Below are 24521 nucleotides of genomic sequence, written 5' to 3'. Positions count from 1 at the left end.
TATCACCGTGTCTCCGCGACGCATCCCCTCGACGTCCGCCAGTCTCAATGGCCGTGTGCTGCTATGCTGTGTCGTTACTCGACCGCGGCGCGCCTGTGCCAATTTCCTGTTCCTCTCGGAGACGCCCTGCGTCCTACGCGACCCAACAAAGGGCTGACAAACCCGCCAGAATATCCACCACGCCCTTATCGCGTCTCCCCAATAATCCACGCCGCCCCTCCCTATATCAATGTATTGCCCTGTGGCTTTCCTCTCCCAAATGAGAAGAGCTCTCTAGCGCCGGAGTGCGGCGGCATCTAAACCCCATCGCATGCTAAACTCAGGAACGCAGGAACGTAGGAACGTCTCCAGGTCAGCACGGAATCCGGGTTAAGGTGAAAAGCAGGCTAGGGAGTTGCCGCAAAGCAGGGCACGTCTTTTGAGGCACGCTGATGATCGAACAACCGTCGACAAGAAGAAGCAGTCTTTCACATTCACCTCCAGCAAGCTTCAAAATCCCACGACTTCGCACTCGCGTGCGTCTGCGGCTATCAGCAGATCTCTGATGAGGTGCACGGCCGCCGTTTCATGCGTCAAACGTTCGGTACGTCATCCCTGTCGCACGCCGAGTACACCAAAGGCCATGTTCTGTCAAGAAGATTGTCATATCCGGTGTTTTGTGCTCCTCGCGACAACGTCCAACGTCAACCACAAAGCCGTTGTTACGGAAAACATCAAAAACATTGGCCGGCGGAGAGATACCAAGTTTCATTGAAACGTTCGACGCGCGATAACAACGACCAACCACGTCCTTGGCACATGTGCCCACCCATGCAGTCTCACAACGCCTCTCAGCTGCCACACACCTCCGCTGAACGAATCACTTGAGCTGATATCGACCTCACTGTCAATATTTGAACGCTGTGCGCAGCGGACCTTGATAATAGATCTGTGAGCAATTCACATGTCCTACAACAGCCCTTGGATCTTGGCGTCGCCTTCGAACTCTTCCGAACTTAGAATCGACGCCGTCTCCACGTCCACCTCTCGCCACGATCGCACTATTGCTTCCTTGACAATTTTTTTCTTTCTAGCACGCTCCTTCGAACATTCCAATAGGCCAATCGGGACCACCTCCGATTACCCAATTTGGACTCGTCACTCGCCGAGACGAACGCTGGTTCTGAAAGTCATCCGTGCAATCATTGCAGCAAGTTCTTGCGTTGCACATCCTCGTCGGTGCCACGAGGACGCAAGTGCAGTTGTCCTTCCAACCAGGCGATTGTGCCTGCAGCAGAGCAATGCAGTGATCTCGTCCGGCAGACCTGAAACACAGGCTCGCCGACCACCACCAGCCCGACGATGTTGAGAAGGAATGCCTGCCCAGCCCACTTCTTCTTCGCAAAATCCCAACTCGCGTCGCGTCCGCAATGGCGTCGTATCCGCTCCGACGAGACTTCGACAATTGACACTCTCGCTTGACCTGAGCGGACTTTCCTCCGCTCCAAGAAATTCAGCCTCACAGTCGCCAAGCGAATCCAATCTGTCGTTCGCTTGTAGACTTTCAACCACCTCAACCGTTGAGTCTACGGACTGACTACACCCTTACCTTACCTGCGCCGTCAAGCCCCCGTCGTCCGTATTCGCTATACGATCATGCGAATAGTACGAGCATTGCACGACACCCAGCCTCGGCCTGCATAATGGAGGAAATTTGATGGCGCTTCACCTTCCACGCCGCTTGCACAGCTGAGAGGCTGTGTCTACCCCCTTTCTCCAGGCGAGATTTCGCTATAGGCAAGGTATAGACGGCTATCATTTTCACTCTTTCCTGATTCGTCATGCTATCGAGAAAAGAGTCACCCTTCGTGAACCCCTAGTATTTTGTGGCGTTGAACCCTGGAAAACAATGCACACAGCCTACCGCAATTAATGCATATCCTCAAGAGCGACGACGAAGCACTTCACCCCATCACACGCAAGTCGTTGACGATGGTCCTTAGATCGTCGCATTATCACCTGCCAACACATCATACCCATCGAACCACGACGATCCCCAAGCGCCTGAAGACAAAAATACCACCAACCGCAACTCGTCGCCACAGTCAACAGACACATCCAACAACAAGTGCACCATCCATTGGCCCTCACGCAACCCTCTTGACGCCAATAGCGCGCACAAGCAGCAATACCATCACCCACGCTGTCGGGAATCCCACATCTTCCGCTCGCAGCCCACGAAACGAGCGAGGCCGACCGAGGATGTTGTCTTCGATGGTGAATACGAGGTCGCTGATAGACGGCCGACTAACTGCGTCGTAGTCGCCGCTAGGCTGATGCTTCTTTTTCTCGAACGGTGGACGTGCAATTGAGATGACTTCCTTGCACGACTGTGATGGTCTCCTTATTCACTCGGGCGTCTGACGATAAGGGGCGCAAATCAGATCTGCTGAAAGACGTAGTATCCGTTGGACCACACGCTCTTGCTAGTAGAGACGCAGTCCAGCTTACCTGTCCCGCTAAGAATTCAAGCCGAGAAGATCGATGAATCCCCACGACCATACCATCGACTCCCAAGACTGCCTGCCCGACCTTGATCACGCGCGGCGTTAGGTTCGCGAGACAGCGGAAGAAATCAAAACTCGACATCGTTCGGAATCTACAATAGTGAGTCGCTTGAGTCGAAGGCAGGGATAAAGGGAGGGTGGTCAAGTCATGTCAGGTCGTAGAGCTGTTGAACGGAGACGGACTACTGACCATCTCGTGGACCTCGCGAGCCTTCATTACTCGGAAGGACGGAAGGACGAACTATCCCCAGGACTACAGAGCGATGAAAGAGCGTGTGGCTGCAATGAGAGGCGTGGTAGTTCGCCAGAGGAGAGAGAAAAAGGGGGTTGGTCTGCCTATGCACACCGATCAAACGGAACGACGGAGGCCTGCCAGGTGGGCATTGGAGACCAGAAGGAAGAGGAATCATAATCTGAGTGTTCTTGCCCTTCAAAAACTTTCCCCGAATTCATACAAGCATCTACGCTACCAATGACCAATACCGCCTCTCTCTCGCCCGACTTTCTCTGGGGATGACCACTACCTCTACTTCATAAGCTTCCTCACCGCCCAGTCAACATTGAGCCCCCTCAGATCCCCATAATGCTGCCCGACCCCCAAAAACACCACCGGGATCCCCGTCGCATGGACCATACTGACCAACGTGCCCACCATATCGCCGACCGTGTCACATTTCGAGATGATGAAGCCGTCCATCCCCACGCCGCCGTTTCTCATGTGTCCCTTGGTATCCACAAACTCCTTGGCGAAGTTTCTCGCCTGCGCGACGGAATCGGTGCCGACGAGCGCCTCGCCCACCATGAAGATCTTGTCGGGGTTGGCGAGTTGGCCGAACTTCGTCAGGCTGCTCATCAGACGGGCGTCGTTGTGTCGTCTCCCCGCTGTGTCGATGAGGACGACGTCGAAGAGCATGTTACCGTTGCCCTTGTTTCCGTTCGTGGCGTAGGAGACGGCGTCCCGTGCCACCACCGCTGCGTCCTTACCGTAGCCTTTCTCGAATAGCTCGATTGAGCCGACATTCTCGCGTTGTGAGAGCTCTGTTAGGTTGCGTACGTGTACCCGGAGTTGTTCGACCGCGCCGCTGCGGAAGGTGTCTGCGGCGACTACGAGCACTCGATACTTGTTTTGGAGCAGGAAGTAGGCGATCTTCGAGAGATTCGTACTCTTACCGACCCCATTGACCCCTACAATGCTGATAACGTAGGGTCTCGGCTTCGAGGATCCAGTCGTATTTGCGATTTCTCTCAGCAAATCAGTGCTCGACGTGGGTGTCAGTATCCGTGTCAGTGCCTTGGTCATGCTCTCGCGAATAGTCTTGTCGATCGATGTGAAGGAGGCTGTCTTTTGATTCAGGAGGTCGGTTTCCACCGTTGAGCATAGCCTGTCCGCTGCCTCAAGCGCTACGTTCTTCTCCAGGAGAAGAGTCCTCACACCTTGCATGGGCTGCTGAATGTCCTGTCTTGACAATGTCTTGCCTCCCACCACGTTGCGGAAAAGTGATGATATTTTACTTGTCGCCGTCCCCAAGAGACCAGCATCATCCCCGCCACTCGTATCTGCAGCCGCCTGTTTGTTTTGCTTGGCTTCGGCGAGAATGGCGTCCACCTCATCATCCAAGTCTTTCAGGACGAACTGTCCTTTGCCAGTCCGGCTACCCATCTCCGTCGCATTAACTTCCTCAAATGCTCCATTATGTGTACTGGCGCCAGGGTCGGTCGCGCTGTAGTCGAGAACAACGTCGTCATCCCCTTCAATCGCACTTCCGTCTGTGTCCCATCTCCGCTTTTGCTTCGCACCAGGCTTCTTCACGACCCGCCCAGAGCTCTCGTCTCCCGATGAGGCTGGTGCCGAGGTGGCAAAACTTGTGTTCCCAGCTTTCCTCGCTCTTCTAGACTGCCGAGCCTTGCCAGTCAGTAGATGCGACGACGCATTGAGAGGTGTTGACGGCCGTGAGGTATCTGGTGTCGCGACTGGTGTAACATCTGTGCTCGTAGTATCATCTGTCGTGGTGTCCTGCGTTGTAGGCCTCTTGAACTGCGGAACTGGAGGAGGGGGAGGGTCATCATCAGTCGCAGAAGCCGAGCTCGACGGCGGTGTGAATTCGACTCTGTCGTCGGAATTGCCGCTCGCTCTCCGTGTACTGCCTGTGTCAAGCTTTCTAAGAACCTCATCGAAGGCCTGGTCGAATGCGCTGGTGTCGGGAGAGGTCGTATAAGGTTGCTTGAGCTGATCTCCATATCGCTTGACGAAGACGCCTTTGACTGCCGTCAAGAGGTTGTCGACCCATGAGAGGTGGAGGAGGGACTGATAGACAGCTACGAAGATCAGACCAACATCACTGGCAGTCGTGTATCGCAGGGTGTGCTTGTCCTTGTTGTAGGCATTGTGGGTAGCTGCGGCGGGCTTCTGCCGCTCCTCGATAATGTCGTTGATCAGGCCGTTGATGAGACTCGATGGGAGGCGCGTAAAGTGCCGTCGCCAGAGGACGATCCCCGACGTGGTGATGATCTCGAAGCCGTCCAACATGGCATCGACTGCGCAGACGAGGGTGTCGCTGGGGAGAGAGAGAGTCGTCAAGTGGTGAGTCGCATGTGAGGCGGGGAGCTCGCGAAATGACGGCAAGCGGGACCCTGAACTGAGCCCAAAGCCAAAATCTGGGCAGCAACTTGTCCTCCTGTGCTCTTGCTGCTGTCACATGTCAACAACTGCGGCCTCCATCCCCGGATTTGCGCCCATCCCCAACATATCAAACACACTGTGCAGGGCTTGGACATCGCGCGGGACTTGGGGATAGTGTGTCTTTGCGATTGACTGACCACCTCCTCCCGTACCTCCCCCATCTCTCACCATGCAGCGGCCGGGCTACGCTGTGCCTCCGGCGCAGTCACCTCCGCTACACCACCCTGTTCCGCAACACGTCTCGACCGTCCCTCAACTCCGATCTCCTCCGCCTCCCGCCGCGCAGAATGGCCAGCAGCAAGCAGGATACGGCTACGGTCAGAGCCCGCCGCAAGGTCAGGGGAACAACTACGTCCACCCAGCTTTCGGCGGCTTCATGAACGATCCCACGGCACAGATGGGTTTTCAAATAGGCAAGAGCGCGGTGGATGCTGGGCAGCAGTACATGGAGCAGAATGTGGGTTGACTGAGGATCATATGATGGGCAGGGCTGACACAGCTGAACACAGTTCAACCGCTACGTCAACGTTTCGGCTTTGAAGCACTACTTCAATGTCTCCAACTCATACGTGATCAACAAGCTCTACATCGTACTCTTCCCCTGGCGGCACAGACCGTGGTCACGGCAACAAGCTCGAAGCAACGACGGTCAAGGCGCAATCGAGTTCCTCCCACCTCGCGAAGATGTCAACTCGCCCGACATGTACATCCCCCTCATGGCCTTTGTCACATATATCCTGCTGTCCACCTTGATCGCAGGCCTCAATGGAAAGTTCGAACCGCAATTGCTGGGCATCACCTTCAGCAATGCCAGCGTCATCATCCTGCTTGAGCTCGTGGTCCTGTGGCTGGGGAGATACCTTTTGAACATCAACAGCGAGAGTCAGATATATGACCTGGTGGCATACAGTGGATACAAGTTTGTTGGCGTCATCTTCACCATTGCGGTGGCCGCGGTCTTCAACAGTGGAAAGGGCACAGGAGGCTGGGTGGGATGGGTCGTCTTCGCCTACACGTACATGGCGAATGCGTTCTTCCTGGTAAGCCACTGATCGAGCTGGTAGTGGCCTTCACACTGACATGTTCTCAGTTACGCTCCCTGAAATACGTTTTGCTTCCATCGGACAGCGCACCCGGAAATCCCGGCATGCAAACCATCGCACGCTCTCAACGATCAAGGCGGACGCAGTTCCTCTTCATTTACAGCTACCTCGTCCAATTCGCCTTTATGTGGTGGCTCAGCTCTTTGGACATCAGCGGTGGCAAGAAGGCTGGGAAGTAGGAGCATCGGCGCGAGCTGGGCTTGCGAATGTAAAAGTGTACGGTGGTCAAGCGTTCCAGCGGGCAGCATAGGGGAGATGGTCAGGCGTAACAAGAGGCAAGGCGCCATAGACTGTGAATGTCAAACATAAAACCAAGACACTCCCTCACGACTTGTTCTCGTTATAACCGTTGTGTGCCTGAGGCGACGTCGGGCTTCGGAGGGTCCTCAACTTCCGCCCCTTGGAAGATGGTCCACGTATACTTCTCTTCCATGCATCAACATTGCCTGGGAGCAGCGTCTCTAATTATTAATCAGTGTTGGTCCTTCTGAACAGGTGGCTCAAGCAACAATAACAATGATTCAGATCGTGTAAAGCTGTGAAGAGGACTTGCAATCCCTACCACAGTTGCTGACCTCCGACTTTCAACCTCACCTCAACTTCCCGCGCTCAACGCCAGCACAATTCGACCCACCACAGTTCGGAGACAGGTCTTGCACAGATATATCAACTCGATCTTGTGTGACTACAATCAGGCAATTCAGTGGACATTCGGTCCATAAATCTTCCAAACTCGGCGGAGCGAGAAACCGCCAGCTTGATCATCACATAATCCACGAAGCACGACATCATCGCAACACCACACGAAACCATCTTCGCCTCACCTCTGAACGCATTAGTGCTCCATCTCAAGAGCTCCCTCGCACCTATCACAGGGATCGAACCTGGCCATCCGCTCGCTGACTGGCAGCTCCGTCACGCAAGCGCGGAAAACTCCCTCAAACGACCTCATATCACCTTGATGGTCAAAGACACCCCGCTTCGAGAGGGAAGATGCAGCTCTCCAACTTCTCCTTTGCTCTGGGTTTCTGGGAGGCAGCAGGAAACTGGATGGTGAATTCCGCGCAGTCGAGACTTGAGTCTATCCAACAAAGGTAAGTCGTCACTCGCCCAGAAGCAAGGACCATGATGTCCGTGCATGTACTACTGGGTGGATGTTGATGCTTTTGCGTTGCCTTGCAGCCTTGGTGCCAGTTCGAATAACCAATCCGTCGCCGCCATGGCTTACTCTCTCCCACCCCTCGGATACAGCTACGATGCTCTCGAGCCATACTTCGACAAGGAGACGATGGAGATCCATCACTCCAAGCATCACCAGACATATGTGAACAACCTCAACAACCTCCTCAAGGACCACGAGCTCTCCTCGCTGGCCGTCGACGAGCTCGTCACCAAGCTTGACCAGGTTCCGGCTGAGAAGAAGACTGGCGTGCGAAACAACGCAGGTGGTCACTCCAACCACAGCTTCTTCTGGAAGAACCTCAAGCAGGGCACCAAGTTGGACGGCGAGCTCGAGGAGGCTATCAAGAAGGACTTTGGCAGCGTCGATGACTTCAAGGGTCAGTTTGAAAAGGCTGCCACGACAGTCTTTGGATCCGGATGGGCGTGGCTCGTTGACCAGAGTGGTACGCTGAAGATCGTCACCACTGCCAACCAGGACAGCCCTCTCAGCGGCGAGGCTATTTCCGGCACCAAGGGCTTCCCTATCATTGGCCTTGATGTTTGGGAGCACGCTTACTACTTGAAGTACCAGAACCGTCGTCCAGATTACATCAAGGCGTTCTGGAGCGTGGTCAACTGGGACTTTGCCAAGCAGCGATTTGCTGAGAGGAAGTAAGCGAATGTCGAGAGGTGCCTAGCACACTTGCGGAAAGCATGCGACGATGCAGTGGTCTTGTGTCAGATGCAAGCGTCCTCTTCGTAGCACAATCGCTTGAACGTGAAACCCCTTTTCTCCAACACCTTCCTGCTCACGACTTCCCCCTACCGAGAATCTTGCTCCCAATCGTCGACACTTTCTTGACGTCTCTGTACGTGAGTGAAATCCTCGTCGTTCGCGTGTTCAGTCCACCATTGGCGATGAAAGGCTCTCTGTCCCCCAGCAACTCCCAATTCGCCACCGTCTCCGCGTTGAGGTCGTCATCTTCGTGCACCTCCGCAATCCCATGTAGCGTATCCGTATACGCCGACCCCATCGTAACCAACAACGACCTAGGTTCCTGCAAAATCCGCCACTTCCCCAACTTCTCACCACCACTACCACCACCCTTCTCCGTAACATCCAGCACCACCGTCCCTCCCAAACTGACCGTCGCCACAACCGGATGATACGCCGCGCCATCCTCATGCGGCATGATGCCTTGCCCGGGAAGGTACTCGTTGATGAGACAATGATTGACGCCGTGGGGCGCTCCAGCGAAGATTTCCAGACCGTTGAAGCGGGGGGTTATGGGCGTTGTGAGGAATTCCGGTAAGGGAGTTGATGAGAGGAGGGTGTTTGTTGCTGTTAGGCGGGCGGGGAGGGATTGTAGACGGCGGTGGGTGAGGGTTATCCAGCGGTTGGAGGGGATCTGTAGATGGATTAGTGTGAGGTTTTTGTGTGGGTTTGTGAGGGTTTGGGGGATGATACTTTGTTTAGGATGTGGGATTCTTCGTCGGGGGAGATGAAGTTGGGGATGTAGTACATTGAGGCGGGGATGGAGGGGATGCGGTGGGGTTCCATGGCTGATTGGAAGTGTTCGTTCGCAGTCGGGGTGTTCTTGAATGAAAGTCAATGGCAATTGATGATATTCACAAGGTGTGGGAGGAAGGAAGGAGCCTCACATGTCTAGCTCCACTTTTCCCAAAGGTCCGTGCGCCCCTGCCGAACATCATCAAAGCTTCACAGTTCAACATCACCAACATTACCTTACACTTTCTTCGATCATGGCGCCCAAAGGCAAAAACGCCGACAAATCCAAAAGCAAAGACGCCAGCAGCAGCGAAGGGAAAACCCAAAAAGGCGCCCAGAGCATCAACGTGCGACACATCCTCTGCGAGAAACACAGCAAAAAGGAAGAAGCCCTCGCGAAACTGAACGCCGGGACGAAATTCGATGAGGTGGCGAGGGAGTTTTCTGAGGATAAGGCGAGGCAGGGTAAGAGGGGATTCTTTTTAGAATTTTTACCTTGAACTTCCAAGTTTGGCTGATTGGAAGCAGGTGGTGCTTTGGGGTGGAAGACGAAGGGGGCTTTGATGCCTGGTATGTGTGGACTGCTTTGTCGATGTCTCTATGGTTTTGGGACATGCTAATTGGGGATTTGCAGAGTTTGAGAAGGTTGCTTTTGAGTTGGCGGTGTCGACTACAAATAGTCCGAAGTGGGGAGAGGCGAAGACAAGTGAGGGATACCATATTATTATGGTCGAAGGGCGGAAGTGAAGTGACTTGGTCAGACCGATGAGGGAGACGTCACACGCAGGTTGTACGTTTCTCAAGGCGAGATTATATGACGATGTGCTTTTCTGAGATGACCAGCAGGATCTTATCGCCTGAGACCTTGTACTAGTCTTCTCAAATCCCGACTGATTTTCATTCTTGAGCCCCGAGCTATAAGTCCCGTCGACTCGCATAAGCTTCAACGGCAGGGCTAGTCATGTTATAGGCAATCACGAAGCCTTGCGTGGGTGAACGATAATCGACCTCCCCAAAACTTGAGCTGCCTTGTCCGACGTGTTGAGCCCGACCCGTCGCCATCAAAGCCATGCAGGCAGGGAAGCATGTCCTGGATGACCGAATCTGAGACGGGCTTCGAGACTCGACGCTGTCAGTGCTCAGTATGAGGCCGCGAGGTGAAAGCGAGTCTCTTCAGACGCCGCGTCCTCGCCACTTTCTACAAGACTTGGAATCAAACATGAGACTGCGAATGAGTCGCGATGTAACAGATGACAGGTTTGGCTTTCTGTCCCTGCTGCCCACACAAGACTAGCTGGAATTCTCCAAGGGGGCGATGGGCGACTCGAGGGCATGTCGGAGCATGTCATGGGCAACGTTGTCCGAGCAAGATATCTTCGACCGTCAGAGCGACTGTTCAACGGTGGTCTTGGAGGTCCACGCTTCAGAGTCTTGCTGAGATGACTTTCACGACTCCATCCCGTGAGTAAACAATAATGTTAAGAACCTTGTTCCGGAGACACACGACCCCCTAGCGTCGTCACCAATGCTTCGAACCCCAGCAGCCTTGACACAGTCCCAAAATTGCGTCTCGGGTCCGCTCGAGCACCACATGCTGACGAAAGGAGCCGTGTCGATGGTTCGCAGCATCACATCTGCCGAGTGGCGAACGAGCATCCCCAGACCAACCTGTGCAGCGTCAAGTGAGGAGAACCTTGTCCAATGTTCGCCGGCGCCAGGGAGCAACAAGCATCGGAGAGCTGGAGAAAGCTCTCGACAGGTACCTCTGTACCTATCGCTTCGCGCGCTGGCTGAGAGGGTGTCGTGCAGAGCCACCTGTGGCGGCGGTGACAGATTTCCACACGGACGATGGAAGGGCGAAAGAGTCATGAAGAAGTGCGATCGGCCACCGTTGGAGCTGTGGTCGAGGAGCGAGCAGAATAAGCGCGCAAATTTGGCGCGCGGCAACGCGGATGAGAGACTCCTGGCGGGCGTGCTGAAACTCTCGCCCATAATTATTGTTCGCTCCGTCCGCCAGCCCAGCACAGCACAGGCGAGGCTCGAGCTGAAGATGCTCTCAACCCTCTCGTTTCCGCCGCCGGGATGCTTTTGCGTCTCGAGACCATCGGCTGTCCTGTGCGACGTCGCGAGACAAAGATGGCATCCACGCCTGTCTCAGACAGCACCACCGCTCCCATCCATCACCGATACCACCATCACCAGCTCCTCCTCCTCCTACTACTTACTACCTGCCGCACTGCGCTAAGTCACCACTCCCTCCTCCTCTTCCTTCAACATCCCTATGCGACGGTGCCCCATGCAGCCCTCCTCCCAGCAGTAGTCATGCCATGGCGCTGGCCGCCGTCATCTGATTGATGAATGCCTTCCTCTTCGCACCATTCCTCCTCCTCCTCCCACCACCACGGTCACGGCCAACAACATGTGCGCTCCCCACCGCAGCCCGCCACACCCTCCGCCGGCTCCGTCGCCGACAACCGCCTGGGCCTCTCGCCGCAAGACATCGCCACCCTCCGCCAGCACCAGCAGCTCGCCCACGCCCAGGCTCGCAGTCCCGCCGGCTCGCAGGCCAGCAGCCAGGGCCGATTGCTGCTCGACCCGGGCAGCCTGCAGTTGCTCTCGCGGCATTTCGACCACGTCATGCAGGCCATCTCGCAGCGTCTCGAACAGGTGGGGCAACGAAATTCCTACACTCCATCCATTCCATCCATCCCCGCAGCCACAGCAAAGAAAGATAAATATCACTTCTCCAGAAACACATTTCATAACCACAGCACCAACTAAAACAACTCATGTTGTTCTATAGCTCAATCAAGCCACCGAACGCGCTACCCAAGCGCAATACGACCGCTCCGGCAACGCCATCCAAATGGCCGACGCGGAAATCGCTCGCTTCCGCAATATCCTGCACCAGATCGACGAGCTCGAGACGGAATTCGATAAGATCAAGCGCATCAGAGAGATTGTGAGGGGCTTCCGCTTGAGGGTCGAACATTTGGAACGGAGGATTGGGTGATGCTGTTGTTCAGAGAAAGAGAAAGAGTAAGAGAAGAGGTGGATATGTGGAAAGAGTAAGTTTTTTGAATATGGCGTTTTGATTGGCGTTAGAAAAGGCAAAGATTGGGGAAGCCTCACGGCGATCAAAGATGTACCCTCTTATTAGTGCTGTTGCAAGATGTTGGGTTTTAGTGGGAGGTGCTGGTTGGATAATCACAAGTCGATCGTTTACATCAAGATAGAGCGCTGGTGTGGACTAGCCTCTCACATCTTTCGTCTTCGCGCTCAAGCACTCCAGTGTCACCTCCATTCGGACAGAGTGAGTGAGTACTATGTGAGGATGATTGCGCACAGTAAAAGTTGACGCAAACGAAACACTGTCACATCACTCAAGTTTCACCTCGGAACAAAAAACAGGCCACAGTCAACTTTTTCTCGTCATCAACGAGGATACCTAACAAACACCCCTCCTCGAAACCTCCGGACCACGTTTCAAACACCACCAACCTGCAGGGCCGCAACCCACACTTGCCGCACGAATGACCTGCATACGAAAGATTCTCCACATGAGAAGGTCCCTATCATAATAGCGTCCCACAACCCGGCTCTTTCCTCCTTCTCCCCCTAACAAACAGCCCTATGCACGCCCTCCCCCATCGGTCTCTTCGCCTTGTGCTTCTCTTGCCCATGCACGCCCCGACTGGCGTGCTTCTTCTCGGTGCTGCTGTCGAACGGCTGCCAGGCCTGGAGGTCGACGGCGTCGGTGTTCATGATGTTCTCTGTCACGGCGAGGATGTCGGTGATGAGGCGGTCCAGGAGGTCGAGGGACATGGATTCGCGGACGACGACGCGGAGGATTTCGGTTTGGGATTCGGCGGGCGGGAGGGGGTTAGTCTGGGAGAGTGTGGGTGTGAGGGGGTGGTTAGGTTGGCGAGAGAAGGAAGACTACTCACTTGGGATGATGTATTGTTTTGCGCGGAGCAGGTTGCTGACACTCGCTTGCTTTACGTGCGGGTATTTCGTCTTGAATTCGTCCGTGAGGCAAAAGGCCACGACGGGTAGACCAGCATTGTAATCCGCAGACGTCTCGCCATCCTTGGTCGGGGCGATTTCTCCCTTCCTGTACTCGTGCTGGCCCTTGGGTCGGTGGATATCGCTCACACAGCGGTACCACCCCGTAGCCTCGAGGGATTTGGAGAGAAGACGTGCGTTGGAGAGCGCGTTCTCCATGATGGCTCGATAGCCCGTGAAACCCAGGTGCATGAGGTTGTAGTACTGCGCGATGATTTGAGCGCCCGGTCGGGAGAAGTTGAGTGTGTAGCTCTCCTCGGTGCCACCTAGGTAGTGCAGTTCGAAGATCAAGTGCTTGGGCAGGTAGGATTCGTCGCGCCAGACGATGAAGCAGACTCCAGCGTATCTTGTTCACAATCAGCGCTTTATGGCTTAGAAAGTGGTTATGTCATGGCTACTCACACGAGACCGAATTTGTGTCCGCTCACGTTGATGGACTTCACGCGAGGAAGCGCAAAATCCCACTTCTTCCCACCAGCCTTTGCATGCGCTGTTACACGTCAGACATCGACTTTCACCAACTTAAGAGCGCGCCCTTACTAAATGGCGCGATGAACGCCCCTGAAGCGCCATCCACGTGAATGGGGATATCATTTCCAGTGTGCTTCTCAAATTGATCCAGGATGTCGTGGATCTCTTCCACGGGCTCGTAATGTCCGGTGTATGTGCTTCCCATAATCACAAAGACTCCAATGGTGTTCTCGTCAATGTTCTTCTTGACAAGCTCGGGGTCCAGGCGATAGTCGGATTTGGCGCTAACAGGAAGGATACGGGCCTCGACTTCGAAGTATCGTGCGAACTTTTCCAGAGCAACCTGGCGGTCTTATCAGCACTGTCATGGGTGAGAAGTGTTGTGCACGTGATCGGACTCACCTGTGCGTTGGCACCCATCAAGATGTTCGGCTTGCTGGTGTCCTTCCCAGCGGCCCAGCGTTTCTCCTGCCATCTGCGCTTCATGGCGAGACCACCCAGATGAATTGCCTCTGAAGAACCTGTCGTCGCCGTCCCTACAGCCTTCTCTCCCTTTTGCTATTTAAGAGTTAGAGTCAGGAAGGCTCACAAACCTGAACCACGCGCGCACTACTCACCACATTCCACATGTGTGCGAGGATGGAAACGCAACGGGCGTGCATCTGCATCATAGCAGGGTACTCGTCTGCATCCGACATGTTCTTTGACAGGTTCTCGATCATGAGGTTCTCTGCCTCCTTCTCCATGTAGGTTCCAACAAAACTGGCTAGGTTCAGATTCGGCCTTCCGTCCAGATCCAACTCATCTTTGAGCATCTGGTGGACGGCGTCGGCCGGCGCTCCGTCGTGAGGGATCTTGAACTTGGACAGCTCGAACTCGGCATTGTAGCGGGTACTGTAGGGAGTTTGGTGGGAGAGAGCCCCGGCATGGGGACGATGCTTGTGATGTGGGTGGTGGTTGAGGCTCGCGATCAGCTCGTCCGGGTCGACGTGGGCAGCAAGCGCCATGATGTGCAAAGTGAAATGTGAGTGTCTTTCAGGTCGGTCTAATGGGCTAGAAGATGTAGACTGTCCGTGAAAGATATCCACGGATGTGAGAAGAAATAGCAAAGGAATGTGCGGTGAAAACAGCAAACACAAACGCTTCAACAAGTTTTGACCGCCGACTTACTCTCATGCAACATGCCACATTGCCATCATCACCGGGCCCGTGGCCTTGACGTAAATGTCGCGTGGATTGCTTCAGCGGGTTACGGAGCAGCTTCGATGTCCTCTAGCTGCATGGGAGGCGGTCGGAGGTTGCTTCACGAGGCATTTGTCACCTCCGTCCTCAAGACTCCAAGCCAATGGCGGCCGAACAACAAGCAGGTTGATCGTTTTCACTCGTTGCGACCTCGCGTGGCCCTGAATCTTAAGATACGCGTCTTGTTCCTGAACTCGGACGTGCATTTCCGGGCGGGCCGAGTCCAGATGTGGGAAGTCCTCAGCTCGCTCGCGCTTTCGTGGAGAGGATGAAGGGGGCAGTTCGACAGGTTGAAGAGGTCTGAGAGAGGAGGTCAGGCACTGGATATGTAGAGGATGTCTACGCGTGGATGCGCGTTGTTGATATCGGAGGTCTTGGCAAGATAGCAGTGCAGTGTCGCCCTGGGAGATGACGTTGCAAGGGCTCTCCAAAGCGCTCTCCAGCGCTTCTTTCACTCGCTCTGCAGAATGCACTGTCTTCATCCTCTTACCCTTGCCCTTTGGTGAACTTAGCTCACAGTCCGGAGACGACCAAACTCGACATTCGACACGCCTCTCGAGAACAATCAATCTGAGCTTCTTCTCCCAGAACTGCTCGACCTGCGGCGTTTCAGGAGAGCTGTCTCGCGATTCGTTTGCCCACCCCTCAGCGTCAGGCATTTGTGCAAACATCTGACAGGAAAGCGCCCGTGGCTTCCGCAGGCTTGGGTCTGATCCTGCGTGCACAAGGGACTCCCTTTCATTCGCACTCGCATGTCGGGCAGAGGCTGCACCGACGACGCGTGGGTGCTTGTTGGTGGAGGGGGAGGAGAAGGGACCAGACCTCTCACACTCTCGTCATCGATTCGCTCAGGCTGACACGCATTGCGTGCTCCTCCTCTCGTGGCAGGTAGGCAGCTCTATTACGCCTCTTACCTCTCCCTCTTCTTCTATTCACCCATCCACCCTTTCATCAATTGGGTAGCCATGAAGTTTTCCACTGTTTTGCCGCTTGCGGCGTTGACCACAGCCTTCGTGCTGCCTGACGAGCAGGTTCTCGGCGAGCTAGCCATCGAAGACCACCATGAGCATACTAGCGTCGTCGACAGTTGGCTCGAGGCCGCTGAATCTACCAAGAACGATGCATTCTCCAGCTTGAGGGAGCACATTCAAGAGGTGACTGAGACATCGAAGAAGACCTGGAACAAGGTGTCGTGCCATGCAAAGAGCGTGCTTGACAATGCTTTCGACAAGGCCAGCGATGCTACCGACATTTTTGGCGATAGGATGTCTGAAGCAGCCGCTGATGTTGAGTCGTGGCTTGAGGAGAACGACGATATCGATGTATTTGGAGGTCGTCATGGTCGTCGTCCCCACAAGCGACCGCACCACCACAAGCCCAATGAGACCGTGTATCAATTGATTGCCGGGAGCAAGTACACAACCAAGTTGGCCAAGCTCATCTCCGAGTACGATGACTTGGTTGAGGCACTTAACAGCACAAAGGCCAACTACACGATCTTTGCACCAACGGACAAGGTACGTAACCTGAAGTAGTCATTGCCATGCATGCTCGCTAACATAATGTAGGCTTTCGAGAAAATTCCTCAGAAGGCTCCTAAGCCCTCCAAGGAGCAACTGAAGGCCATTCTGTCTTACCACGTGCTCCCTGGCTTCTACCCGGCCGGACGCGTGCTCTCTACTCACACTGCTCCAACCCTGCTGAAGGGCGAGCACCTCAGCTCCGAACCAGAGCCTCAGCGTGTGACATTCAAGCTCAGCCTTCGTGGTCTGACTGTCAACTTCTACTCTCGTATCATTGCTGTCAACATCTTTGGCACTAACGGTGTTATCCACGGTGTGGATAGCTTGATCTTGCCACCCCCAAGGTAAGCTTCACCAGATACAGTCGAGCAGCCCCTTAGAAGATGATGCTAACATTCTACACCCAGCATCATCTCAATCGTAGACCTCTTCCCTACCCAGTTCAGCACTCTTGAGCTTGGTCTCGGCAAGACAGGCTTGTTGGAGAAGCTGAACAACACCGAGCATTCTGGCGGTACCTTCTTCGCCCCTTCCAACTGGGCGTTCACGAAATTGGGACCCAGGATCAACGCATTCCTCTTCTCACAATACGGCACAAAGTACTTGAAGGCCCTGCTTGAGTACCACGTCGTGCCACACACTACCCTGTACTCTGACGCCATCTACCAAGCCAAGAAGGAGGACGTCGACGCCATGAAAGAGCTGCCTAAAAAGGGTCTCTTCCACATTGACCTCCCCACTGTGCTCAAGGACCGATCTCTGTCTGTCGACGTGGGACGCTACGGTGGCTTCATCAGTATCAAGATCAATGCATTCGCCACCGTCGCTCTGCAGGACATTATTGCCAAGGATGGTGTCATCCAGAAGGTTGACAGTGTCCTCATCCCGCCCAAGAAGCTGGGTGGTGCTGAGGAGGAACACTGGGATGGAGACGAGATGAGCGTTGAGGAGTTCAAGGAGCGTCTTGAGCCGTACATGGCCAAGAGCGACTTGTAGGCCTCATCCCTCTCTTAAAGAGTCTAACAACGAACTTCGATGTGAAACGATTACCTGGCAAAAGTTCTGATGTGAAGTTGGAGTAGCTTGCATCACCCATGTATGAGTGTAACGACCCTACTCAAATCAGAGGCATAAATTTCACGCCTTTGAGACGGGTCACTCCTTCGCGTGTGTTCTCTCGAATGCTCGCTCAAGTAATGACACCGAACCCTCACCGCGGCAAGGAAATCGGCAAGTGGTATAGTATCACGCATGGCTCGGGAAAATACTCTACAAAGTCACGACGATCGCATGATCTAGAAGCTGTCCAACTGTGAGGAGACACGCACTCGGGTGCATTAGAGTCATAGCCATCATATATAGCTCATGACCATCAGCGCACCTCGAGCTGATCTGTATCAGATGCGAGGAGAAGTCGCCAAGTATCGCTTGTGTCGAACCCTCTTAGCCGAGGCGCGATGGCGCTAGCGATGAGATCGACGCCACAACCTTGTGCCGGCAGGGCATCGTCATTTGTTTGTTGCCCACCCGAACCGCATGCAGTCTGCGTGTGCAGGCCACTGCGGCTGCGGTGTTGCACTGCTGTCACCACGCTTGCAACAGCAGCATCTGGATCACATCGTCATGGAAACGACACCGACGCGAGGAGCTGGGTGAGGGCGCTCCCTGCGAGCGACGAGGCGGCCGGCGGGGAGGATGGCCATGACGGATGCAAGCTCGACCGTAACTCGTGCCAAGCAAGGTCAGGTCTCGTGTCGTCGCCGCTACCAGAGAAGAGATTCAGTCTCTGTGCATCCCTCCGAGCCCTGACGGCGGCGAGGCTGCAGCCAGTGAGACGCGCGAGGCCCTGTAGCGCACGCGAAGACCATCCGAACAAGCAGGGCAGCCCACTTGCCGAATCTCAGTAGCGCATCTTGCATATCGATCTCTGTTCCTTGTCGCCCTCCTCCCTGCGACCCTCACGATCTCACCCACGTCCTGCCCTACCCTGCGCCGACTGCACCGCCGACGCTGCCTCACTGGCTCGCTCGCTTGCCGTGCCTGCTTCTTCACTCGCTCTGGTCTGTCCGCCGTCGCTAGCAGCACCCGCAAGTATGACACCCTCACTTGCGCCTTTGCTATTCCCGTCTAGCACCCACAACAAACCTCCGACCTGCCAACCACCAAGCACGCGTGCCTGGTATCCACGCCGAAGGTTGGCGGCAGACCGACTTGCTTGGGTCGTGGATCGGCGGAGCTTCTTCCAAACCACCTGCAACAGACTCGCATCGACCTTCTGGCCGGTTCTTGATAGGGCCCAGGTCTTAGCCTCACCCCACTGATATTTCGCATCTGCAACGTTGCTGCTTCAGAGGATTTCATTGTTCCGACACCCTGGTCCCATTCTTGAACTCTCGGCACCGCTATCGTCTCCCCCAATGTGGTCGCCAACGACATGTCCCAAATGCAGCGTGTTCTGGTCTATCTCCTCCGACGAGACCTTCGACTGGCCGATAACCCAATCTTCCATGAGATTGCTCGATTGAACTCGCAGTCACAGAAGCCTTTCACTCATGTCTTGCCGGTCTACGTCTTTCCCGCTGCGCAGGTCGAGGTTTCGGGCTTCCTCACGTCAGATGGAGATAAATCACCTTATCCAGAAGCGCGTTCCAAGGTTGGCGGGTTCTGGAGGTGTGGGAAGCTACGATCAAAGTTCCTGGCCGAAAGCATCTGGGATTTGAAGACTGATCTCGAACGGATCTCGAGTGGACTGGTGATACGGGTTGGCACAGTGAGAGGTGCTGTTCAATCGATCCTGGAGGGCTTTCGTTCTCAGAAGGACGCCGAGGTTCATGGAGTCTGGATGACCAGCGAAGAGGGATGGGAGGAGAAGATTGAAGAGAATGATGTCAAGGAACTCATGGATGAAGAGAAAGGAGAGTTCAAGCTATGGCCGGATGAGAAGTACTATGTCGACGAGTAAGGTCCTATGCGCCCCCAATCATATGCAAACAACGAAGGCTAACCAAAGGACAGCCGGGATTTGCCAATCCAGGAGTCAGAGGAGCTATCAGATGTCTTCACTACATTCAGGAAGACAGTTGAGCCTCTTAGAACAGCCCCTCGAAAGGAGCATCCCACGCCAGGGAGTCTGCCTCCCCTGCCAGATTCTATCCCTGACCAGGCTGCACCGTTCTCAATACCTTCCACATACGACGGATTAGAGTCTGCCCTCTGGAAGCCTTTTGAGAATGACGAGCCGCCTCCAAATGCTCCTACTCATCCCCCAGGGGCAGAATCTGCACATCCGTTTACTGGAGGCTCCAAGGCTGGTCATGAGAGAGTTCTCGACCTCATCGAATCTGGATCGATGACTGCCTACAAAGACACTCGAAATGGGTTGTTAGGTCTGGACTTTAGCACGAAGTTGTCAGCTTGGCTGGCACTGGGATCCATCTCCGCGAGGCAGGTCCATTGGAAATTGATCGATTTCGAAGACGGCAAGACCGACGTTGGGAAGGGCGTCGATGGGTATGGCCAGGGTGAAAACAAGGTTTGAGATATCCTGCACCAAGCTCGACGTTGCATACTGACAGCAGTCTCATGCAGGGCACAGCAGGCGTTCGTTTCGAGCTGCTTTGGCGAGACTACATGCGACTTTGCACTCGCAAATTCGGCGTCAGGCTCTTCTTCGTCGACGGATACCGTCAAGACCCCAGCGCAAAGTCCAAATTCATCAGCTCGCCATACACGCACTCGACCCAGAAGAAGAACACCCAAGGGGTCGACGACACCAGCACGCGCATCACAGTCGAGCGCTTCATCACAGGACGCACCGGAACGGGACTGATAGACGCCTCGCAGCGAGAACTTTTCCTGACTGGCTGGACGTCTAACCGTTCGCGGCAAAACGTAGCATCCTACCTCTCAAAGCACCTTGGCATCGATTGGCGCATCGGAGCCGAGTGGTACGAAATGAACCTTATCGACTACGACGTCTCGAGCAACTGGGGCAACTGGCAGTACGTCGCGGGAGTCGGCAACGATCCACGAGGCGATGCGCGCGTCTTCAACCCTGTCAAGCAGGCCGTCGACTACGATACCAATGGCGAGTACGTCCGGACTTGGGTCCCGGAACTTCGCGATGTTGGCCGAAGCAACACTACTGCAGCAGCTACTAGTGCTGGAGCTGCCGACGATCGTGCTGCTGCGAAGCCCGCCAACGACAGTCTGGAGTCGCTCATGGGGGTTTTCCAGGCGTGGAGGATTCCTGCGGAGGAGAAGAAGCGCTTGGGACTCGAGGGCGTGGAGTGGGTCGAGAAGCCGCTCATCCGGATCGACTTTTCTGTCAATCGGCGCGGTGGGGGGTCGAGACGGGGGAATCGAGGAGGAGGGGATGGTGGGTTTCGTGGTCGTGGTGGGAGAGGGCGTGGGAGGGGAGGACGAGGTGGTGGTGATTATGGTCGTGGGCCGAGGGGTAGTGGGCAGTAGGAGAAGACAGGATGGCACTAATAATGAGTGGAAGAGTTTGGATCACTCACCGCTGTCTGTTTACGCGCTTCGAGATCTCATTAATTTAATCATCACAAAAATGCACCAGTTTACTCACTGGAATGGCCTGCTGGTTTCGTTGAACCGCCCGGATCAGATGCTCCATCACTAACTGTCCTAGTTTCACCTCCCCAATAATGACAAACCCAGCGAGACAGACTGACCACTCTCTTCACACAGCCCTTAGGCGTGAAAAGAAGAAGAGCAACAAAATCTTTCACCTCAAATCGAAACCCACTTATAACTCTCACAGTTTTCGTCGAGGCTAGAGAAGAGACGAATTCGTAAACCTCTCCTCCTTCCCTACGTCTCTAGAACTTAACTCCCTTTCCCTGTCAACGCTTTCCCTGTTAATGTCACCGTCACTGTCACGGGCCTATCTTCTTATGACCTTGTGACATGTGAATCAACCACCGAAAGACCGGGTTCGATCACTTCGCTTATTACACAGATAGACAGACTACACGCTGTAACACCAACGAGCGATTGATCTGAAGACGGCATAATCACCACATCACACACCGTTCTCTTCCCCTTCTCTCATCATTTCATTCATTTAATCAAACGGATTCATTCAACCCAACCCTTAAGGAAGAAAAGCAAGGTCAAAATTACCAAGTGGTTCGCGCTGATGACGCGGCCAGGATACGCAAGCTGGAGCGTTGCGTTCAGCTGAGGAGCCAAACCTGAGGCATTTAAAGAGAGACGCCAGGGACGCGCTCGTGGGAAATACAGAGTTGAGTGAACATTTTTATAAAATTTCATCTTCAGAAGTAATATGGAAGAAAACCTTTAAAACGCCCCCGAGGTCCGCATCATCGTTACTACAATCGATGGTCGTCGATTGGAAAATGGTTCCCATTCATGACTCCACCCGAGCAAGAGCCGTGGCTCGCTTTTCGTTCACCAACACCACAACGCCAGACCGATTCGTGAGCAATGCTTAAGCAGCAGTTGGCAAGCTGGGGTACTTGACCTCGCTTTCTTGCTGCTGCTTGCTCTCCGTCTCGGCGCCAGCAAGCTTCTCGGCTACCATCTTGGCGACCGTCTTCATGTCGACATCCTCATTGCTGGACGCGCCCTCCTTGGTCTCGCACTCTTTGGACTCGTTGCCCTTTTCGGCTTCAGCGTAGTCTCCAGTCTTCAATCGGTCGCCGATCCATTTCCTAAGCGCCTCGATGACTCGAATGTTCTCGACCCATTCTTCCTGGCGCTTGTCTTCGCCTTCCGATGCCGCGGCTGGCGTCGACGCCGAGTCTGATGATTTCTCGTCCTCACCACGAAGCGCAGGGTCAATGCTACTGTTCCCTTTGCCCTTGGCGTCCTTGGCATCATCAGCCTTGGGAGTGCGGCTTCCGTCGTCGGCATCAGCCATCTCAGTGTCCTGGTCCGCCGTTGGAGGTGCTTGTCTTTGGAGTCTGCCACCGCTGTATCGGCGACCGTCAAGACCCTCGAACCCGGATGCCAGGCCAGAAGCTGGAGCCGACGTGGTGGTTGGGTAGTTGGATCCAAGATCAGACATGCCAGTGACGGCAGGAAGGTTGGGGTACATGTTACCACTGACGCTTCCAAAGCTTGCGCGGCTATGGCTGCTCATTGGAGAGTGGCCAGAGCTGGTGTACGAAGACACAGAGGCGGGAGTGAGAGCTGGAGTGTCAAGGGCAGACGACGACGAGGTGACGCCCTGCATGCTCGAACTGTTGCTCATGCCACTGACACTTCCGAGGCCGCTGTTGCCAAGATGGTTCTGGAAGTTCGGCGGGCTGTTGCTGGAGCGGTATTGGTTCTGGTTGTTACCCATGCCAAAGTCGCCGGTGAAGTGTGCGTGGACGCCAGGCTGCTGGACACCGGCTGCGGCGGCAGAGCTGCCGTTCTCGTAGACCTTGCTGGTCTCGTAAACCGTCGCCTGCAGCTGCTCGAGGAAACGATCGATGTCCTGCAAGTCGTTCTTGGTACGCGCATTCGGCAAAGGCAGCGAGTAACCCTGAGTAGCGACACTACTGTGGCCGCCACCGCCGCCCATACCGCCGCCATGGTTGAACGAGTCAAGAAGGCTGGCAGTGTTGAAGTTGCTACTGCTATAGCCGCTGTTGTTGTATCCAGTGTTGTAGCCGGTGCCGACGGGAAGAGGAAGCGAGTTGCCCTGGAGCCGGTGGCCGACGTCGTAGTAGTTGTTGGGATCTATGGCGCGGCGCTTGATGTCACCAAGAAAGTCATTAAGCGCCTCAATGGCGCGCCTGCGAGTGTCCATGCTCTGGATGTCGGCCAAAGCAGAGCTGTTGGGGTAGCTGACGGAGCCATATCCAGCATATTGAGCGCCACCAGGACCGGGATAAGAGCCAGCACCAGCGCCGTTGGTCATGGCCGGCTGGTATGATGGGTAGGGGTTGCCCATCGCAGAGTCGTGGCCTCCGCCGTAGTAGGAGGATGCTGTCAGGAGGCCGTCAGCATGCCGGCTCAGAAGTTCGAGGAGAAGGTATGCTTACGCTTCCCATTCTGCTGTCCCATGCCGCCGCTGCTAGCAGTACGACCTTGGCCGTGTTGAGGCGAGTTCATCAGGACGCTGTCATCCGCATGGGTCTTGACATGCTTCTTGAGATCCTGAGGACGCTTGAAAGCCTTGCCGCAGAAATCGCACTTGTGGGGCTTGAGCGGGACGTGGACGCGAATGTGGGAGGTGATGTGGTCGCGCTTCACGGTGGTGGTGCGGCACGCACCCCACTGGCAGGTGAGGTTGAGGTTGTTGGTGCTCTTACGGCCAACATGGCGCTCGCAGACATGGTCCTGTGTCGCGGGTCAGCACTGATTGACATGTGTAGTGCAGCGCAGCGCGACATGTGCGCGTGGCCTGGCAGGTGGGTAGACTTACGTAGAGAGCTTCAGCGCTGTCGCATCGCTCGCCGCAACCCTGCCACTGGCAGGTCAAGTTGTCGATGGTCGAGCTCTGCGTGGTTTGCGGTGCCTGGACCGGCGACGGCTGCGATGCAGCTTGTTGTGCTTGTTGGGTGGCCGCTTGCACCGCCTGGGCGACGGTCTGAGGTGTGCTGCCGTCCATCTAGGCGACTGCGCTGGATGGAGTGATGAAGGTCTTGGCGTGTAGAGATCTTGGCAAACGATCTCCAGATGGGAAACGCTCCGGGAGAGGTGTGGTCGTGTTTGCAGCTTATGAAGAAAAATTCTAAGGCGGCTGTGACGCCGAAAGAGTCTGCTCGTTGAGGCAACCCACGCGCGTGAAGGCAGCGGCAGGAGGCAGTAAAGGGCGGTTGCGGATGTCGCTGGGGACAAGAGCAGAGCAGAGGGTCGTTCGGGGGGTGAAAGCTGGGCAGCGGGGCCAGAGGAAGAGGCAGGCCAGTTTATAGAAAACCGTCTCCGGCGCTCGTCAGCGGCCTGGGCAAGGGCAGGAGCGGAGTGCCAAGCTCGCTCGGAAACTGCGATCGAGACAACTCCCTCAGTCGAATGAGCGTCGTGAACGGGCGGAACCTTGGCTTGGCTGGCTCGCTGCCAAGGGCTGGGCGTGCTAAGTGGCGGTCGTTTTAAGCAGGACCACCTCAGATAATCACGTGATACGAAATGCAGCGGTCTTCATGAGAGATTTGATTACAACAGCATGACTTCCTTACTTTTCACAAGCCCAGAAAACTTTCCTCTGGCTGCCACAGCGACTCACTCACATCACCACACGAAAAAAAA

The 24521-nt window shown here is 55.1% G+C and overlaps 11 protein-coding genes across 11 annotated transcripts; 7 read left to right on the top strand and 4 right to left on the bottom strand.

Moving 5' to 3' along the window:
* Window positions 1-3072: 3072 nt before the first annotated feature.
* On the bottom strand, window positions 3073-5073 carry M409DRAFT_63058 (uncharacterized protein; the record flags this gene model as incomplete). Its single annotated transcript, XM_033815422.1, has 1 exon — window positions 3073-5073. One exon carries the CDS (start codon window positions 5071-5073, stop codon window positions 3073-3075), a length of 2001 nt encoding a protein of 666 aa, XP_033673229.1.
* Window positions 5074-5395: 322 nt separating this feature from the next.
* Window positions 5396-6508, top strand: M409DRAFT_50055 (uncharacterized protein; the record flags this gene model as incomplete). The annotated part of the gene is made up of 3 exons (XM_033811437.1): window positions 5396-5683; window positions 5736-6266; window positions 6317-6508. 3 exons carry the CDS (start codon window positions 5396-5398, stop codon window positions 6506-6508), a joined length of 1011 nt encoding a protein of 336 aa, XP_033673228.1.
* Window positions 6509-7548: 1040 nt separating this feature from the next.
* On the top strand, window positions 7549-8166 carry M409DRAFT_17573 (uncharacterized protein; the record flags this gene model as incomplete). The annotated part of the gene is made up of 1 exon (XM_033804116.1): window positions 7549-8166. The coding sequence occupies one exon, from the start codon at window positions 7549-7551 to the stop codon at window positions 8164-8166; it is 618 nt and encodes a 205-aa protein (XP_033673227.1).
* A 133-nt stretch (window positions 8167-8299) lies between these two features.
* Window positions 8300-9051, bottom strand: M409DRAFT_63055 (uncharacterized protein; the record flags this gene model as incomplete). Its single annotated transcript, XM_033815421.1, has 2 exons — window positions 8300-8899; window positions 8959-9051. The coding sequence occupies 2 exons, from the start codon at window positions 9049-9051 to the stop codon at window positions 8300-8302; spliced, it is 693 nt and encodes a 230-aa protein (XP_033673226.1).
* Window positions 9052-9326: 275 nt separating this feature from the next.
* M409DRAFT_32933 (uncharacterized protein) lies at window positions 9327-9747 on the top strand (the record flags this gene model as incomplete). The annotated part of the gene is made up of 3 exons (XM_033810270.1): window positions 9327-9465; window positions 9526-9570; window positions 9635-9747. Coding segments are annotated over 3 exons (297 nt in total), but the record flags the coding sequence as incomplete, so codon positions are not given.
* Window positions 9748-10085: 338 nt separating this feature from the next.
* On the top strand, window positions 10086-11245 carry M409DRAFT_50052 (uncharacterized protein; the record flags this gene model as incomplete). The annotated part of the gene is made up of 3 exons (XM_033811436.1): window positions 10086-10131; window positions 10258-10461; window positions 10515-11245. The coding sequence occupies 3 exons, from the start codon at window positions 10086-10088 to the stop codon at window positions 11243-11245; spliced, it is 981 nt and encodes a 326-aa protein (XP_033673224.1).
* A 113-nt stretch (window positions 11246-11358) lies between these two features.
* M409DRAFT_17570 (uncharacterized protein) lies at window positions 11359-12013 on the top strand (the record flags this gene model as incomplete). Its single annotated transcript, XM_033804115.1, has 2 exons — window positions 11359-11667; window positions 11804-12013. 2 exons carry the CDS (start codon window positions 11359-11361, stop codon window positions 12011-12013), a joined length of 519 nt encoding a protein of 172 aa, XP_033673223.1.
* A 605-nt stretch (window positions 12014-12618) lies between these two features.
* On the bottom strand, window positions 12619-14543 carry M409DRAFT_63053 (uncharacterized protein; the record flags this gene model as incomplete). The annotated part of the gene is made up of 6 exons (XM_033815420.1): window positions 12619-12888; window positions 12988-13411; window positions 13468-13555; window positions 13606-13879; window positions 13939-14094; window positions 14154-14543. The coding sequence occupies 6 exons, from the start codon at window positions 14541-14543 to the stop codon at window positions 12619-12621; spliced, it is 1602 nt and encodes a 533-aa protein (XP_033673222.1).
* A 1200-nt stretch (window positions 14544-15743) lies between these two features.
* M409DRAFT_63052 (uncharacterized protein) lies at window positions 15744-17297 on the top strand (the record flags this gene model as incomplete). Its single annotated transcript, XM_033815419.1, has 3 exons — window positions 15744-16295; window positions 16347-16645; window positions 16709-17297. 3 exons carry the CDS (start codon window positions 15744-15746, stop codon window positions 17295-17297), a joined length of 1440 nt encoding a protein of 479 aa, XP_033673221.1.
* A 1447-nt stretch (window positions 17298-18744) lies between these two features.
* M409DRAFT_63051 (uncharacterized protein) lies at window positions 18745-20771 on the top strand (the record flags this gene model as incomplete). Its single annotated transcript, XM_033815418.1, has 3 exons — window positions 18745-19259; window positions 19317-19833; window positions 19890-20771. The coding sequence occupies 3 exons, from the start codon at window positions 18745-18747 to the stop codon at window positions 20769-20771; spliced, it is 1914 nt and encodes a 637-aa protein (XP_033673220.1).
* A 1003-nt stretch (window positions 20772-21774) lies between these two features.
* M409DRAFT_17566 (uncharacterized protein) lies at window positions 21775-23886 on the bottom strand (the record flags this gene model as incomplete). The annotated part of the gene is made up of 3 exons (XM_033804114.1): window positions 21775-23261; window positions 23318-23615; window positions 23701-23886. 3 exons carry the CDS (start codon window positions 23884-23886, stop codon window positions 21775-21777), a joined length of 1971 nt encoding a protein of 656 aa, XP_033673219.1.
* Window positions 23887-24521: the final 635 nt, after the last annotated feature.

The sequence above is a fragment of the Zasmidium cellare genome (genome assembly GCF_010093935.1).
Source record: "Zasmidium cellare ATCC 36951 unplaced genomic scaffold M409scaffold_3, whole genome shotgun sequence".
Lineage (NCBI taxonomy): Eukaryota > Fungi > Ascomycota > Dothideomycetes > Mycosphaerellales > Mycosphaerellaceae > Zasmidium > Zasmidium cellare.
Note: the sequence above shows the minus strand (reverse complement) of the source record. Positions and strands in the feature narration are given on the sequence as shown.